Source organism: Lampetra planeri, chromosome 36 (genome assembly GCF_965212315.1).
Source record: "Lampetra planeri chromosome 36, kcLamPlan1.2.h2, whole genome shotgun sequence".
In the NCBI taxonomy this organism is placed as follows: Eukaryota; Metazoa; Chordata; class Hyperoartia; order Petromyzontiformes; family Petromyzontidae; genus Lampetra; species Lampetra planeri.
Genome location: NC_136142.1, coordinates 1,519,162 through 1,535,850, shown reverse-complemented (window position 1 = coordinate 1,535,850; position 16,689 = coordinate 1,519,162). Strand labels below are relative to the sequence as shown.

Genomic DNA, 16,689 nt, shown 5'->3' with positions numbered 1-16,689 from the left:
CATGATTATTCGGAGCGAATAAACCCGTATCCAGCTGGGTATTTGTCTTGTACGTCTTCCCGTATCGGTTTTCTTTTTCTTCCTGAAAGTTGCGAACACGGGACTCGGAGTGACCCGGCAAGCCGATGCCGCCAGTTCACCGTGCCCCCACTTACAGTCAAAGTGCTGACTCGACGTTGTATGGACGTCGTGAGGACGTTGGGGGAACGTCGGGGGGACGTCGGGGGGACGTCGGGGGGACGTCGGGGGGGACTGTGATTTTTCAAAGTTGGGGTTTTGCTCTCTTGCGGAAAAAAAAAAAACAGATGGACGTGTGCAGATGGTGCTGCGATCCATTTGTCTCGTTTGCCGAGTACGTAAAGGTTCATTATAGAACGCTGATGGTTCTAATAATGAGTTGTCATAGCTGATTGCTTAACCGGGTGACGAATGGGTTGTCAAATGCGTGTCATGCGATGGGGTTTTTAGAACGCCGCATTAACTTATGCTAATGCCGCCGGCACGAGCCGCGTCGTCCCTGGTAGAGGCAGCCCTCGCTGGCGCTCGCCGGCGCTTGCCGTCTTTCGCAAAGCAAAAAAAAAGTGCATGATGTTAAAGAGCAGAGGGGGGGGCGAGAAAAAGTACGAGAAAACTAGAGCACGTCACGAGATTAGTTGGGAAATAAATGACAGTCCGACCTGATGACGGAGACTTGTGTTGCCTCCGAAACGTCGTGATTTTTTTTATTATTTTACTTTTATTAATTTTAATTTTAATTTTTTTACCTACGTGACTCTACCGAAAAAACCTAAGAATATGAATCCTTGCAGTCACAAAAGCTTCAAATCTAGAAATAAATGCCCGCTGTTCTGTTTGCACTTTCTTCACTTGAAAAAAAGTAAAAAAGATCGTGCAGGATGCCCGGCGGGTTTCAAACGTTAACCTGCTGCGTCCGAGCGGAGAGCCGGAGCGAGAAATCGACTTTATAAATTAATCTTACCGGCGCCTCCTCGCCCCGCGGAAGCTCCGACCACGGTTAGATTGCGCGATCCGCATGTGTGGAGCAGCCACGTGATATAGCGGCGGGCAGTGAGCTCCTCCACGCCACTGACAGAAAATCTCAACTCATTCGTCAATAACGCTGCAAGTCGCCTTGCAAGAAGGGGTGTGTAATTGGCGGAGGTTTCACCTATGGCTCTTCTTCATAGCAGAGAGACGGAGTGAATGAGAGTTGGAGACTGCACTTAAACACTATGGGGCCTGATAAGAATTTAATGTTACATCTCTCAAGCCTTTAAATCTCTCTAGCCTCTCTATTTATGCGTCATGAAGAAGGCTCATTGCCTGAAACGTTGCCTATTATAGTTGTTTTTCTTTTAAAAGCCACGGTGTTATTTGACCGAACTGTGTAGTGAGTCTTTTTGTTATTTGTGCCTGTGCACCACTGCCAATGCAGCATCAGCGTATAGACTTCGGATCCCAGTCAGCGTGATCCATTGTCCTGCAAAGGTCAGCAAGACAACGACCACCACCTATTCAGACTGCTCCACCCCGAGGGAATTTCATTGTGGGCATCCCATTGAGAGGCCATAGCAATGCTGAGCTTTTAACATAGCGCCGCCAACAATAATGACGTGGCCTTAATTCGCCCTCCATGTTCGAACCAAATCTCCGCTCGAATTATTTTCAACGGCGGCAAAAATCGCGACGCAGCGACGGCGCTCACGTGGGTTCACCCCTCTGTGACGCTCAACCTCGGCGGCACTAGTGCAGGCGTCGGCAACCTGCTGCTCCGGAGAGCCGCGTGCGGCTCTCGAAGGAACCGCTTGGTGACCTTATGTATTAAGGGCCGGCGTCTCGTATTCTCACCGCGTGTATCGTGGCATCTTGAAATACAGATTTTTTTTTTACTGAATTCGACAAAAACGGTTCTTGTGGTTGTTTTGGTCGCCGACCCGTCTGGCGCAAGTCCTCCGACGGGGCGATGGCCGTGACATTCTTCACCTTCAAGTTACGTTCGCTCTCCCTACGGGGGGGGGGGGCTTCATTCAGACTCCATGAACCGTAAGCTGTGCGGTTCGGCGTCGCCGCCGCCGTGTTTGGGGGTCGTGTGCCGCGTGTCGCTGGTCACGGCGTCCCGACGTTTCGCTCCGCGCGCCCAGAGCTCTCTAAACCCCGAAGGAGAAGTGATGAGGAGGAGGAGCACCAGACTCTGCGTCGCAGCGCTCGTTAGGCTAAAGGAGGAGGTCATTTACAGCGCAAGAACACGTCGCCTGCAGCACCACGACAGTGCCAACTTCGTACTTCTTACAGATGTAACATTTGACCAGCATGTGGCGGGAGATCACTAGGGGTGGGGGGTGGGAGAGGGAGGAGGGCGACCGAGGAGGAGGAGGAGGGAGAGGGTGGGGGGGGGCACAAAGCGCTTGTAAAACTCGCCGATCATTATCCTAGATTACAATGTCCCGGTCTGTCCGGGGGACCCCTTGTAATTAGAACCCATCGATGACTCGGGCCGCAGACTTCCTTAATTACCCCGTTAATAACGGGAGAGGAGCGGCGGGGGGGGGCGGGGAGCGTCCCTAATGAGAAGCCACGCTAACAGATGGATCGCGGGTGAAATTTACATGTGCCCGGATCTTTAATATCATGTTCATCAGTCGCAGGCCTAATTAAATTCCTGACAGCTAATTATGGTTCGTCGCCCTTCGCGCGCTGGCCGCCGCCCTGCCGGGTTTGGAGAGGGGGGGGGCGGTGGGGGTGTGCCCCCCACCGGCGCACCCCCTTAGCCCAACGCGACGTTTCACCCCCGGCCACTAATGACTTTCTCGCCCTCCTTCATCGGCGCACTCACGTAAATTGCAGTGGCCGAGACAAATGTCACTAAATTAATAAAGTGCCGAGAGACGGGGTGCAGCTACCGGCAAAGAGCAAGGGGGGTTTGTAGGGGTGGGGGGGGGGTTGTGTGGGCCGGTGGCGTGGGCAGGAGTGGGGGGGGCGGAACAACGCAAAGTTGAGTCGCGGTAAAACTCCGCGACGGTGACGAGGAGGCGCTAAAGGCGCAGCCCTGCAATTGCCGGGCTCGCGCCGCTGCTGGCCGAAGACTCTCGGCTGACAGGGAGCGCCCGAGGGCCCGCACCTCCTCCCCCCCCACCTCTCTGCTAGAGGCCTTTTGGCCTACTGCTCCACACTAGACAAAGCTGCCTTGTAAGGGGGTGGGAGTAACCCACGTTTTACCCCCACCACCACGTGCGTGACCTGCCAACGGGCTAACCACGGCTACCAATCTATACGGCCGGGTCGACAGAGGGCGGTACAAGCGGGGGAAAGGGGGGGGGGGAGGTTTAAGAAACTCGCACCGCGGTTTTGCTTTGCCGCGCCGGGTGATTGAGCCGTGAACCGGTGACCCCTGCGCTGACCGAGACGGCAAGGCGACGGCTTCCCGTATAGAATCGTGACTTGGCCGCAGTTTGTCGTCAAGAAGGAATCATCTGTTAATTGCAATTGGGACCCATTTTTTTGTTCGCATTTCGTTCGTTTTTTTGTCACCTTACCTATACTTTAGAAGCACCTTCAAAAACTAGTTTCGTGAAATATGCGATCCATATTCATCATCCCAGTGTGCCCTGTGGAACCATATAGTGTTCATTTTTTAGATGGCTCCAGCAGAGACCGATGTCATGTGGTATGTACGTGTGCATGTTGAACTTCTTTCACACCGTTCGGAGCCGACTGTGCTAATCGGGGACAACAAACTAAACACGAAAAGTAGTTCTAAAGAAATTCGTTTTTAATCCACGGTTAAAATCGCCGCTGTCTTTGCCAAGCATCTGCACCATTTGCCCAGGGCCGCTTTAATGAGCGGCCTCTTCGTGGTGTCGTTATAATTTGCGCAAAGTGATGAGAGTTAGTCGGTGGAGTTAAGGGAAATGGGCAGCGTGCTGTGATTCATGTCCAAGTTGTTCATTACTTCCATTATACGCCGCCTGCTTTGTATCGATGATCAATATCCGATGTTGTTTGCGTCTATTTTATTATATTTATGATTGGCGCAGAAGTTTCTTGGTTTCTTCAAAGCCCGTGTTGCCCGTGTAAGTTGTGAGAGTAGCCCCGTACCCTATGTTTACTCAGGGAAGCCTCACTCATTCTCAAGTCTCAAGAGGACCGTGCATCAATCAGTACGTTTGGCCATTTAGTCCATGAGCCCCAGACCAGATACATCACTCAACTTTACTCTCCCTGAGATGGCATTACTCTCTCTCGTGGTTCTGCTGTCTTAATGAGGCCAACAACCATCTAGGGTTCAGTGGTGTAATCAAGTAATTCACTCTTATTAGCCGTGCGACTAAATTGGTACAGCCTTAGGTGGTACCGATTTCTGCCCTGGCCCATGGACTAGTGAACCCGGAGAAAGGCCACCAAACATTTTAGGCGGGTAACACTCGAGGCCTCGCACAGATGCATTCAAAGATCTGCTGTCTCCTGGCCACCTGACTTAGCCCAATGGGTGTTGGGATGTCACAATGATGTGAGATCTACCAAACCCAGCCTCCAAAAGTGCTGGATCAAGAGGCGTCTACGCATCGTAACAACGCAGCTGCGACTCTCTGTCTGCTCTCGTCAGATTCGCACGGACGTTCAGACAGCTCCAGACGCTGAAACAGCATGTGCAGATGAAATCAAAACATGAGATTCTCATGAATCGGCAACAACATTTTTTGCAAACATCCTCGATAATTCTGTTTATCTTGGGAGTACAACAATTTCACGTTTACTTAATACGAGTGACAGGCTTAAAAAAATAAAAAAATAAAAAATCTGGCTATCACTGGGGTGCCCTGCAGATGCAATTGTTTGTTTATGCAAGGCAAGAAAATTAAATATAAACTCCTCCGAATGGCAGTTCATTAAAGCCGCCGCTAAATTAGCAACATATGTCAGCGGGAGAGGAAGGGCTCGCGTCAATCGCTGTGCCCCGCGCCGTGCGGACAGCATCTCCCCCAGCGGCGCAGCGGCGGTGCAGCACGTGTCGTCATCCGCATGATTACGGCTGCGCTTCGCCGAGACGTAATTAAAGAAAAGAGGCATCTAGAGAGATGGAGAGAGAGGCAGAGAGAGAGAGAGCGATGGAGAGAGAAGCAGAGAGACAGATGGAGATCGAAGTACAGAGAGAGACAGAGGGTGTGGTAGAAAGATCTAGGGGAGAGAGATGGAGAGAAAGAGACACAGAGACAGTGAGCGACAGAGACAGAGTGGGAGAAAGAGACAGAGAGAGACACACACAGAGACTGAGAGGGAGATCGAGCATGAAACAGAGAGACAGAAACACATGGATACATGTATATTCTTCATAGACGTTTCAGAATTCAGTCCTATTGCAGTGTCGGCAAGTATTTGATCACCTTCGTGTTTAGTGTGAGGAATAAAATAAAACAGATCTCCTTTCAGCATCGATCCATGATTTATGTGAAGCAGCATTTCCGTGCGAGGGGGCATGCAGGTGGTTACAGGTGGGACCTGGAGCTCACAGTCCCGTGGTGATTTGGGAGGTAGCGTTGACGCCTCTAGGAGTGGGGGGGGGGGCAGCTTCAGTTGTGATGGAGATGTCGCTGAGACTTCGATTGGACTGAACCCTCGAAACGCCTCGTCAAACTCACCGCATACAGCAGCCCGGTTTAATGAGAGATTACGGTAATTAAAGTCGACTATGACGTGGCCATTGTGAAACCTCGGTGTCGCCTGGCTGCCTTGTCATGGCAAAGAGACACATTTGGCGTGGTCACAGGTAGCCTTGGGGTGGGAGCCCGGATTCTAGCAGCCTTGGGGGCCCATGAACGTGGCGCTGCGTGCCCCCCCCCCCCCCCCAGTGGCACAGCGTCGTCGGCATGAGTCCTGGTGCCAGGATGGAACTAGGGCAGGGGTCGGCAACCCAAATAACAAGAAGAGAGCCATTTATTTTCTAATTCGGAAAAAAACCCCTCAATATTTCGAGAGCCGCAATGCACTGTGAATACGGAGACGGTGTGGGGTCCTTAATAAACAGCGTCACGAAGCAGCCCTTAAAGAGCCGCACGCGGCACCGGAGCAGCAGGTTGCCGACCCCTGACCTAGGGCTGCCTTCTTCCAAAATTGAACTAAAAATATGTTTATTTTACCAGGTAAGGCCCACTGAGCTATACAGCACTTTCTTCCAGAAGCTACCTGGCCACAAATGATAGCTCAACGAAGTGGCTTGTCACGTGGAAATGTATAGCGGCCAAATACTCTAAACGCGTGTTGATTCTAAATGTGGAGGGGAAAACTGGAGGACCTGGAGAAAAATCCACGCGACCACAGTGAGAACATGCAAATTCCACATAAACAGCAGGCGTCAGGGTCGGGATCGAACCCACGGACCTCCTGCATACCACGCGAAGTTGTTAACATCTCATCACCGTGGCTTCCCTCTGTGAAGTCTGGCACCCAGGCCCCTAAGCACAGTTGCACCGCCTGCACACTCGATGGCTGCGCCGTTCTCTCAGTGTCCCCAAACCCTCGACCTCAAACGACTCCCCCCCTCTCTTTCTCTCCTTCAATGCAGCAGGCATCAGTTGGAAGCCATCGTCGCGGCTCGGCAGTTGAAACGTTGAGCAAGTCCCTTTAAATGCCTCAGCCTCCGTTCACCGGCTGCATAAACGGGTACAGCGCAGTCCGTCGTTGGGCAAGTCACGTGTAGTGGGGTGAAGTGTGGGTAAATCCCACCCCTTCCGAGACGTTTTTGTAAACGATGAAAAAAAGAATAGGCTTTAACCTTTCCGGCAATAAAGAAGCCAATTTTTCCCCCTCAATTTGCAACAAAAAGTTCCCACGGACAATCATCAATCAAGTGTGGAAGAATAGGCCAAGCTACCCTCCCGAGAGGAAATTCACTGTTCGAGTCACGAAACGAGCTGTAAGACGTCCGAGCAGCGTGGACGAGCCGGGAAAATGTCCCGTCTGTGGAGGGCATCTCCAGAGCCCCCTCCAGCAGGGCAGCCCCTCCGCCAGCTGCTGGCACGAGCGAGCGATTGCAGGGCTGCGCCTTTACCTTTTCTTGTCTTGTCCCCTCCCGCCCCCCCTGCGTTTGTCCGGCGGCAGGCGACGTGTGCCAGAAGTCCTACACGCAGTTCTCCAACCTGTGCCGGCACAAGCGCATGCACGCCGACTGCCGCACGCAGATCCGCTGCAAGGGCTGCGGGCAGCTCTTCGCCACGGCCTCGTCGCTCAACAAGCACCGGCGCTTCTGCGAGGGCAAGGGCCACTTCGCCGCCTCGGCCGCGGCCGCCGCGGCCGCCGCCGCCCTCGCGTTCGGCGGCGCCGGCTCCATGTACCCCCTGGGGCCGGCGCCTCCTCCCGGCTCAGCGCCGGACAAGGGCTCACTCGTGCCGTTTTCCCTCGCCAACCACGGCCACCACCACGGCCACCACCGCCACCACCACCACCACCCGCCGACGACCTTCGCGGAGCTCTTCCGGCAGGACGGCCACCACCACCACCACCTGCGGCAGCAGCAGCAGCAGCACCATCACCACGCGGCCATGGGGCTCACGTTCCCGGCAGCGTCCGGATTTCCATTGGCCGCGCACTTTCCGGGGCTCTTCCCGCCACCGCCGCTTCCTCCGCTGCCGCCGCAGCAGCACCAGCAGCACCAGCAGCAGCAGCAGCAGGCGGGGTCTTTGTCGAGTTTTTACTCGAGGCCCGAGTTGCTGCTCAAGAGGCTGTACGGAGAGGGCAGTCGGAGCCAGCAGCAGCCGCACAGGGACGAGGAGGGCCGCGGCGGCGGCGCGGCGGCGGCGGCGATGCCGACGCAGCGGTCACCGTCGTCGCCGTCGTCGCCTTCGTGCCCCGTGGCCCACGGCCCCGCGGTGGACGTTGGGGAGAAGAAGCGAGCCGGGGACGCGCAGCGGCGCACGTCCACGGGGGAGCTGTCGGAGATGAGCGACGAGATGACGGAGGGCGACGCGGACGAGGACGAGGAGGAGGATCGCGAGGAAGAAGAGGAGGACGAGGAGGATGAAGAGGATGAGGAGGAGGATGAGGAAGAGGAGGAGGAAGAGGCCGGGCTGAGCTCGCTGGTGGGCAGCGACCTGGAGCCAACGACGGGCTCGGAGGGCGACACGGACGCGGAGAAGGAGGAGCGGAGGAAGAAGCGGCGGGCGGACGCCATCAAGATGGAGGGGGGCAAGGCGGCCGCGCCGGCGACCCCGCCTCGTAACGGCCTCCTCGGCGGCAGCTCCGGCAAGAAGCCGTTCTTCTCCCGGCAGCCGCCGTTTGCGCTCCCCTTGTCGGTGGCCAACCAGCAGGGCTCCGCCACCTCCTCGTCGTCCTCCTCCGCCGGGGTCGTCGGCTCGGTCAACGACTCCATCAAGGCCATCGCCTCCATCGCAGAGAGGTACTTCGGCACGAGCCTCGTGGGTTTCTCTGACAAGAAGATGGCGCACCTGCCGTACCCTTCCGTCTTCCCGTTCCCGTTCATCCCGGCGTTCCCCAACTCGGCGTTCCCGCTGGGCGACGCCGCCGCGGCGCTCGAACGCTCCTCCCTCGCCGCGAAGGCCGAGTCGGCGGCGGCGGCGGCCGCGTTCGCCGCCGAGTCTCCCTGCGACCTGCGCAAGCGCCGCGTGTCGGGCGGCGGGCGGGCGCCGGCGCCGGCCGACGCGGCCGACCGCGGCGGCGGCCGCGACCGCGGCGGCGCTCCGACCTCGCCGCACAGCCACCCCCCCTCGCGGCGGGGGGCCGACGAGCAGCCGCTGGACCTGAGCGTGACCGGGCGCAACCGCGGCGGCGGCGGCGTCGGCGTCGGCAACGGGCAGCGGCGGCCCGAGCCGCACAGGAACCACGTGTTTGGAGAGCGGGGCGCGCCCCCGCCGGCCCCCGCGCTGGCGCAGCACCCCTTCCTGCAGTATGCCAAACCGTCGCCCTTCTTCATGGACCCCATCTACAGGTGAGCTTGAAGCCGCTGGCCAGAGGCGGCGAGGGGCGCCCGTCGGCGCCGGAAGCGAACGCTGGCCAACCAAGCGGAGGTCTTGCCACGGATCCTGACAGAAGTAGCCAATGGGCACCCAGCAGCGCTCTCCCTGCCCGAGTGCGTGTGTGTGTGTCTCTGTTTGTCCTCTTGTTTCCCCGTGTGTGTGTGTTTGTCTGTAGGGAACAAACACACTCCTAAGGAGAGGGGGGGTACATCGCTTTGTTGATATTTTATACTGAATATCTTGTACTAGCTATCTTAATAGTGTTAGGCTTCCATGTAAAAAATACATTATTGTATGTTGGTGTGACGGGCTCTGTTTAAATGAAATATCCAGACAATGCGTCTCTCTCCACATTAAAATTATTAAAGTATTCCGTACGCACCCCAACTGTTATGTTTCACGTGGAGATGTTGGTACGAAAGAGACCTATCATCTGTGTAATCTATATGTTGCATGTAAGTATGCTGAACTTCTTTCACACCGTACGTAGTCAATCGTTCTAATCGAAGGTGCGGGAATTCATGTTATTTATCTTCTCCGCAGCATCGTTCATCATTATTATTACTACTTTAAATCGTATCAGAATCATTATTTCCACTGGAGGAATCCGATAAGCTATCAATCTCTTGTTCACGGACATCCAGCGCACTTTACTTCTTTGTACGAATGAAAGCAGATTAATTGACGTGAAGGCAGGGACTCGCTCCGCACGCTCTCACACGATGGGCGGCTCCGTGCTATGACCCAGCTAATTGATGCTTTGTCATTGTGCCCCAAAGTAGGGTAGAGAAGAGAAGGCAGATGGAACCGATGGAGTCGCTCAAGGAGAAGTACCTTCGACCATCACCCAACCTGCTGCTTCATCCCCAGGTGAGCGGCCGGCCATTTCAGTGCGTGAGAACATGCTGTGCCGATGTGCAGTGTGGGTGCGCGTGTGTGTGTGTGTATGGGTGCTCGCTAACAGCACTTGCCCCTGCAGTCTGTTAAGGCTATACGGGAGATCTTTATTTTTGTGCTTACGGGGGAGCGGTTAGCACGCTGCGCTATGAACCCGGCCGGCCCATGTTCGATTCCCGCTCACGGCCAACACCGGTGGCGAAGATCTGAACCTGTCCTGAGCCTCCCCTGGGTCGACTCAGCCTCAAATGAGTACCCGGTGCGGCGTGTAAACATCATCACTGGGGAGACAAAGGCGGTCGGGCGTGGTGCTGGCCACCGACCGCCTCGTGTGCCGTGCCGGCCTTCATAGGTGCGCGCTAACAGCACTTGCCCCAACAGCCTGCTAAGGTTATATGGAGGATCTTTATCAATCGGCCAGCTGACTGCCATGCACGATATGATAATGGCAATGAGAATTCAGTTTTGCGCAAGTGTAACAGTGATTTCTTACTCGCATGGGTGTTGAGGCGGTGATGGAATGTTCTACATTCCTTCGTTTGGTTTCATAATGTCGAGTTTTATACAGCGACATGGTTCATGCGAATTGCATCTCACAATTGCTGAGGAAACCACGCACCAAGCTGGAAGGCAGCAGCAAGGTGGAGAACTGGTGCTTCCAACAATTATCCGAGCTCTGCAGTCCCTTTATATATGAAGATGTTTCCATCTGTATGGAGATAGCATTGGCGCCCCCCCCCCCCCCTTGCATTGGGCGGGTTTTCTCCGGGTGCTCTGGTTTACTCTCATGTGTGTAACTACTCATTAAATAATAGCTGCCAATGGTGCGCAAAGACCGGCCTTCTCATTAGAAATCAGAAAAAAATTACTCTTGCAGACAATAACTTTTTTTTTCATATCCACTGCATCCTGAGTTATTAAATGCACTGCTCTTGAGTTGGAATAATTTTTTTAAAGTTAGTATAAATATTTGTTTTATGTTCAATCTCTTCATTTACCCAAACCGGTCTTTTTTTAAAGAAGCAGCACTTGTTTTGGCAAAGCCCAGCCTTTGTAAAGCCTACCAAAGGCCTCGTGGGAGCATTCGTCGCCTGCCAACACCGTCCGTGTGGTGCAGGGAAACCACACCTCGGAATTCTATCCATTGTCACAATTGACACGAATGTTTTGCGTGTTTACCTTTTGTCTCCTGCTTCTTCGTACAGAGATTCTGGGTAAGTCTTTTCATTAAACATCATAGGTCACGTGAGATAGACAGTTATAATAACAGTGATTAGACCACTGCATACATTTAAAAAATGTTTATTACATTATTTTAACTCACCAATCCCTGCTGCTTAACATAATTTGAATTTTGCTTGGATGAATATATAATTTTCCAATATGGCTGTTTCTATGTGCGCACACGCATGTCTGCATGTTTGTGTACGCGTCTGTGTGTGCGTCCGCATGTGTATTGACACGCGCATGTGCGTGCATGTGCCTTAAATGAGTAGCTGGTGCCAGCCTTCATAGTTGGTGCCTACTCGCTCACAGCCCCGAACAAATCTATTCAGGCTACGCGGGATGGGAATCTTTGTCAAGGCTACGTGGGGTGGGGATCTTTGTCTCTGTACGTGGGGGACGAGCAGCAGAGCCTGGGACCGTCGTCGGTGCTGCCCGGGCCGATGGGCGGCGGCGGGATGCACAAAGTGGCGGAGAAGTTGGAGCGGCTCGGCAGCCTCTCCCTCGAGTCGGCGGCGGCGGTGGCGGCCGCCCAGAGCCTGCGGCCCGCCGTGCCGCACCACCACCATCACCACCACCACCACGCGCCGCCCTTCGACTTCCGCACGCCCTCGTCCGTCCTCACCGACGCCATGCTGCGCAAGGGCAAGGAGCGCTACTCGTGCCGGTGAGCCGGCTCGCACGGAGGCTTCCGACGGCATCCTGGCGATGCGCAGCAAAAGGCGGCGCTGCCGTTGGGGCACGGCGACTCGATTCGATCGATTTGTTACATCTCTATTTTAGTCATACGCCGGTTGTTTAATATTGATTGCGGATGAGAGAGTCGCAGACTTCAGAGCAGATCGACCAAATGGGACGACGCTCTCGTCAGATGGGAGTGCTCTTGCCAATGACAGCTGGCAATCCAACGACAGGTGTCTAACAAGCCTGGCACTGCTGATGAGACCCGGAAGGTGGAAACCAGTCTGACCAGAGTCTACTTCGATTTAAAGCTTTCGTGACTGCAGGGATTCATCTTCTTGGTACTTTCGGTAAAGTCACGTGACTTTACCGAAAGAACCAAGAAGACAGAGTCTACTTGCTTACATAAAATGCTTTTGAATAATATTGGTCTGCAAGGCCTATTGGCTGATGGACGAGAACATATTACTCGCCTTTTGCCTGTCCAAGGACGGGTGTATTGCAGTAAATCTGAAACTTGCAAGCGAAAAGCAGACCGCGACGTTCATATTCATTGTATCAATTTGTGTGCAATTTGGGCACGATGACACAGACCTATTTCATGTAAAGGTTATAATCCCTTGTTCATTATGACGTCCTTTTTACTTCGATGTCTCAACAGCGTTACGGAGATCGCGTGATGTGAAGGTTCTGCCTTTGTAGTGAGGGTTGTAAGTTGACGCTGAGGAGGGGGGAGGAGGTTCATCGCCCCCCCATGTGGAGTGACGTCAGCCACTAATTAGTATTAATGGGGGGGGGTGTCCATTTGGAGGACGTCACCTTATATGATTATTAATGAAGGGGGCTGTTCGATGTGCAGTGACGTCACCTGTTCATGATTATTAATGAGGGGGGCTGGTCAATGTGGAGTGACGTCATGCGCAGGACACACATACATTCTTGGCTCATTATAGTTGTGAATATTTCCATGTGGAAAGACCAACAGAAATAGATTTTGTAATTCGTAAAACAGAATCGTATTTTTTTGTTACTTGTGAACATTACTTTCGCTCTGTGTGTGTGCGAATTCGCTAAACTATTTGCGGCGGTGATTCCCGTTTTCCAGATACTGCGGAAAAATCTTCCCGAGGTCGGCGAACCTGACGCGTCACTTACGGACGCACACGGGCGAGCAGCCGTACAGGTCAGTGCCGCCATCGCAGCGTGGAGGAGGAGGACACGCGTCTCGGCAACGGGAGACGGTTCGCTGTGAAACCCAGACGAGTCCGTTTGCTTCATGAACCTGGCGCTTTGGCACAGCACTGCGGGCAACAATTAAATATTTGTAATTAGCAGTAAGAGTCCATCTCCTCTTGAAAACTAAATTTGAATGGATTGGCCGATGGACCTTCTAGCCCAGGGAGTCGGCGAACCAAAATTTCAAGAAGAAACACTTTTTTTTCGAATTCGGTCAAATAAAACCTCAATATTTTAAGAGCCGCAACGCAAATGGGGTGAATACGAGACGGCGGCGGCCATTAATAAATAACGGTCACGAAGCAGCCCTTAAAAAGAGTCACACGCGGCTCCAGATCCACAGGTTTCCGACCCCCCCCCCCCACCCCCTCGTTCTAGACCGATTTCTTTTTTATTTTTTAACGACGACGTTTGCGCAAACACGCCGAACCCTGGGCCGGTTTCACCCACGCTGTTCGAGGTCTCTAAACCCGACACCGTGGCTGGACAAAATGTGCTTTTGATAATCACTGCCAGAGCGGGGGGGGGGGTTGTGGTGGGAAGGGAGGGAGGGAAAAAAGAAGAAAAAAGTGGAACGTTGAACAAAAAAAATGTGTGCGCGAGTCCAAGACCCTCCATTCATTGCGGCCGTAGCCACAGAAAAGTGGAACGTGCCGAGCCGCTCATTTCCTTTGAGGCTTTCACGGCTGACGCCGCCGCCGTAGAGAGAGAGACAGAGAGCGCACGCGCGCACCTTCACGTTCAATTCACACTCCACTCGCAACAGGTAAAAGGTAAATGCAACAGCCCTGCAGTGTTTCTCCGCTCACGCCTCCTGCTGCTGGAAGCGCCTCCACGAGAAGGAGCTCTCGAGCCCCCCCCCCGCCCACGGAAGTGAAATTTGTCCGGCTCGTCCACGCCGACGTCTGCTGCTCGTTGTGCGACTCGAACAGTGAATTTCCTCGACTGTTTTAGAGCCTTGCCTGCATCGCCAGGTCTTCTTCTACGTGCAACTTTTATTTCTTAATGCCTCTTTGGGCTCAGTTTAGATGCAGTATTCTTACGTAGCAATGTATTTCCAGTGCCAATATCTAATCTCTGTTAGTCTTATTTCAACGTCCAAGTCTCGCAGGCATACAAAGCCGTACTGAACGTGCATGTCATTAAGATGGTCAGTGTTGGTCCTGTAGCTGATTTGCTTGCTTCTCCAGATGTTATTGAATCCTACCATTACTCCTTTTTTGACTTTGTGATCCTCGCACTTGTGTCTTTCGTGCACAATGATGATGACGATGAAGAGCCAGCTGAGAGCAGAGAGGTTCCTTTTTTGTGAGGGAGATTTGGGTAAAAAAAAAACGTTACAACAGCAAGGATCCTTGAGGTAAATGTCAACTTAGGTTCTAGCGCAAGGAATTATAATGCACGGTCATATATCTCAAAAGCAAATATCTCTACACCGAACAGATTCTACAATGCTAAATTGAAAGTAAAACGTTAAACATCTCGAAAGATAGTTGTTATCATTATTATTAAATGATGAGCCCAGAGGCGTAAAAACCCGCCAAGCGGCCAACAACCAACACAGCACTGATGGAGTTGTAAACAGACGAGCGTCACTTCGCTGCCTCGAATCGAGCGCGTGGTTATGAGAACTTGGGCGAGAGGAGAGAAGATGGGCGAGAATGGCGACAGCAAACGAACGCCCCAGCGATGTCGCGCTCGATCCGTCGTGAGAACGGCCGACGTCCCAGCGACGGCGTTCCAAAATGCGGCCACTCCGGAGCCGTAGACTCGTGAACGAAACGAAAGCAAAGGTATTGGCGATAAACGAATTAGGATTTATTTCTTATATTTAAACCGCCGGTCGCGAGCGAACAAACAAACGTGGACGCATTGCGGCTCTCGTCGCTGTAAACTCCCCCGGCCGCTCGTGGGGGCCGCGATGGATCTCAGCTGACAAAATAACCGCGGTGGCGGCGGCGGCCGCGGCGGCGGCGCTTTTCTGCCGACGAAAATCCCGGCGCGGGCGTCGTGAATGTTAGCGCATAGAGCGCGGCATTGTCTGGCTGGAGCGGCAGAAAGCACATGCGCAGGAAGTCTCGAAATTGGCGGTTCTGACCTCTGCATGGGTGACGAATTGTTACGCTTGTCTCCTCTTTGCTGCGGCTAATGGGCGACTGATTACGCTCTGAATGCTGAGCCTGTAATTTAGATGGAGGTTTTAAAAATATATATACGTGTGTGTGTGTGCACGTGCGCGCGTCCGTTCTTGCTTTTTTTGCTTGCGCGCGTGAGAGGGGGGGGGGAGATGGGATCCTGGGAGTTCGTTCCTTGGGTTGAGCGTAGGCGTGGGCTTGGTGCCGTTCGTCCGTAAATGGGAGCGCGTGCGTGCGTGATATTGAGAATATAATAACGCACTTATTTATCCAGGAAAGCCACGAGTCTTAGGACAATTTATTTTTAGATGTTTTCAGCCACTTAATGATGAGTGTTTATCATTATTATTATACACGTGGAACCAAACCGGAGCACCCGGAGAAAACCCACGGGTGCGAGGCAGCAACACTCTATCCCCGTACAGATGGAAACAGACGGCAATTAGTCCACGCTTGCTGAACAGCCTTCTCCTGTCGAGCCAGGGTACGGCTCCTCCTCCATGCCCATGGGGGAGGGAGTTTCGCGACATCTGTGCAGTGATCCACCAACTCACTGACCGCCGTGTGCAGCAGCAGCAGCATAGTGGCCACCACCGTTGTGAATAGTTTACTAACACGCCGTAAGGGCACAACTGGGCTCACTCTCTTAGACACGTCCACGCCGAGGCAAAGATCTCCCCCTTGTAGCCTTTCCACAGACTGTTGAGGCAAGTGCTGTTAGTGACCACCTATGAAGGCCGGTACAGCTCGCTTGGGCGTCGGTGACCAGCACCACACCTGGCCACTTTTGCTTCCCCGGTGCAGATGTTTACACCACACCAGGTACTCATTTAAGGCAGATTCGACCTGGGGAAGGCCCATAACCAGACATTGGTCGTGAACGGGTTCGTAGCGCAGTGCGCTAACCACTACGCTACCACTCACCACGCATTGACACACACGCCACCTGCTCAAAGCATGTGACGCATTTGCAGAGGCAAATGGAACAGTAATTTGTTCACGAATGCACAATCCTGACCACTCTGCAGCCTAGACCCTCGTTAGAGCTCCACACACTCTAGCGCAGACCTAGAACTCAACACTGATCCTCTCTAGCCAGTTGTTCATCGCCTGAGAAGAGGAGGAAGATCTTGAACCTGGACAAGAGTAAAAGTCAGGGGAACAGGAAGCCAATCATGGGGGGGGGGATGAATCCCCCAGACTAAAAGGGGGGCAGCAAGGTCGAGGGGAAATGAGCGACCTCGCGTTGCTCGAGCGGCTGAGGTTGACTATTCCAGCGGCGCCCAGTTCACGCGCAGAGCATGCGTGTACACACAGCAAGCAGGCACGACGACCTGTGGACACGGACACGCGCCCGCCCCGCACGCACGCCGATTCCAGCCACGGCGGGGCGTTATCGCTCATCGTAATTGCGTGCACGCTTGCTGGGGCGAAAGCTCGCTTTGAAGTAACGCAAAAGTTGCTTTGAACAAATTGTCCGGCTGGCTGGCTCTGCTCGCTGGCTCGGCTCGGAGTCGAGTTGGCGAGCGAGGTGGTGGGCGTCCCCCCCG

The 16,689-nt window shown here is 53.8% G+C and overlaps 1 protein-coding gene across 7 annotated transcripts in view; it reads left to right on the top strand.

Moving 5' to 3' along the window:
* LOC144730689 (MDS1 and EVI1 complex locus protein EVI1-B-like) overlaps positions 1-16,689 on the top strand; it is a 268,787-nt gene that overhangs the window by 237,202 nt on the left and 14,896 nt on the right. For 5 of the 7 annotated variants that reach the window (XM_078611376.1, XM_078611375.1, XM_078611373.1 and 2 more), the window contains 4 exons: positions 7,096-8,938; positions 9,746-9,836; positions 11,495-11,754; positions 12,874-12,951. In XM_078611376.1, the coding sequence (XP_078467502.1) occupies positions 7,096-8,938; positions 9,746-9,836; positions 11,495-11,754; positions 12,874-12,951 (2,272 nt within the window). The remainder of the gene's footprint in view (positions 1-7,095; positions 8,939-9,745; positions 9,837-11,494; positions 11,755-12,873; positions 12,952-16,689) is intronic. The other 2 variants (XM_078611379.1, XM_078611374.1) reach the window with 1 other exon arrangement.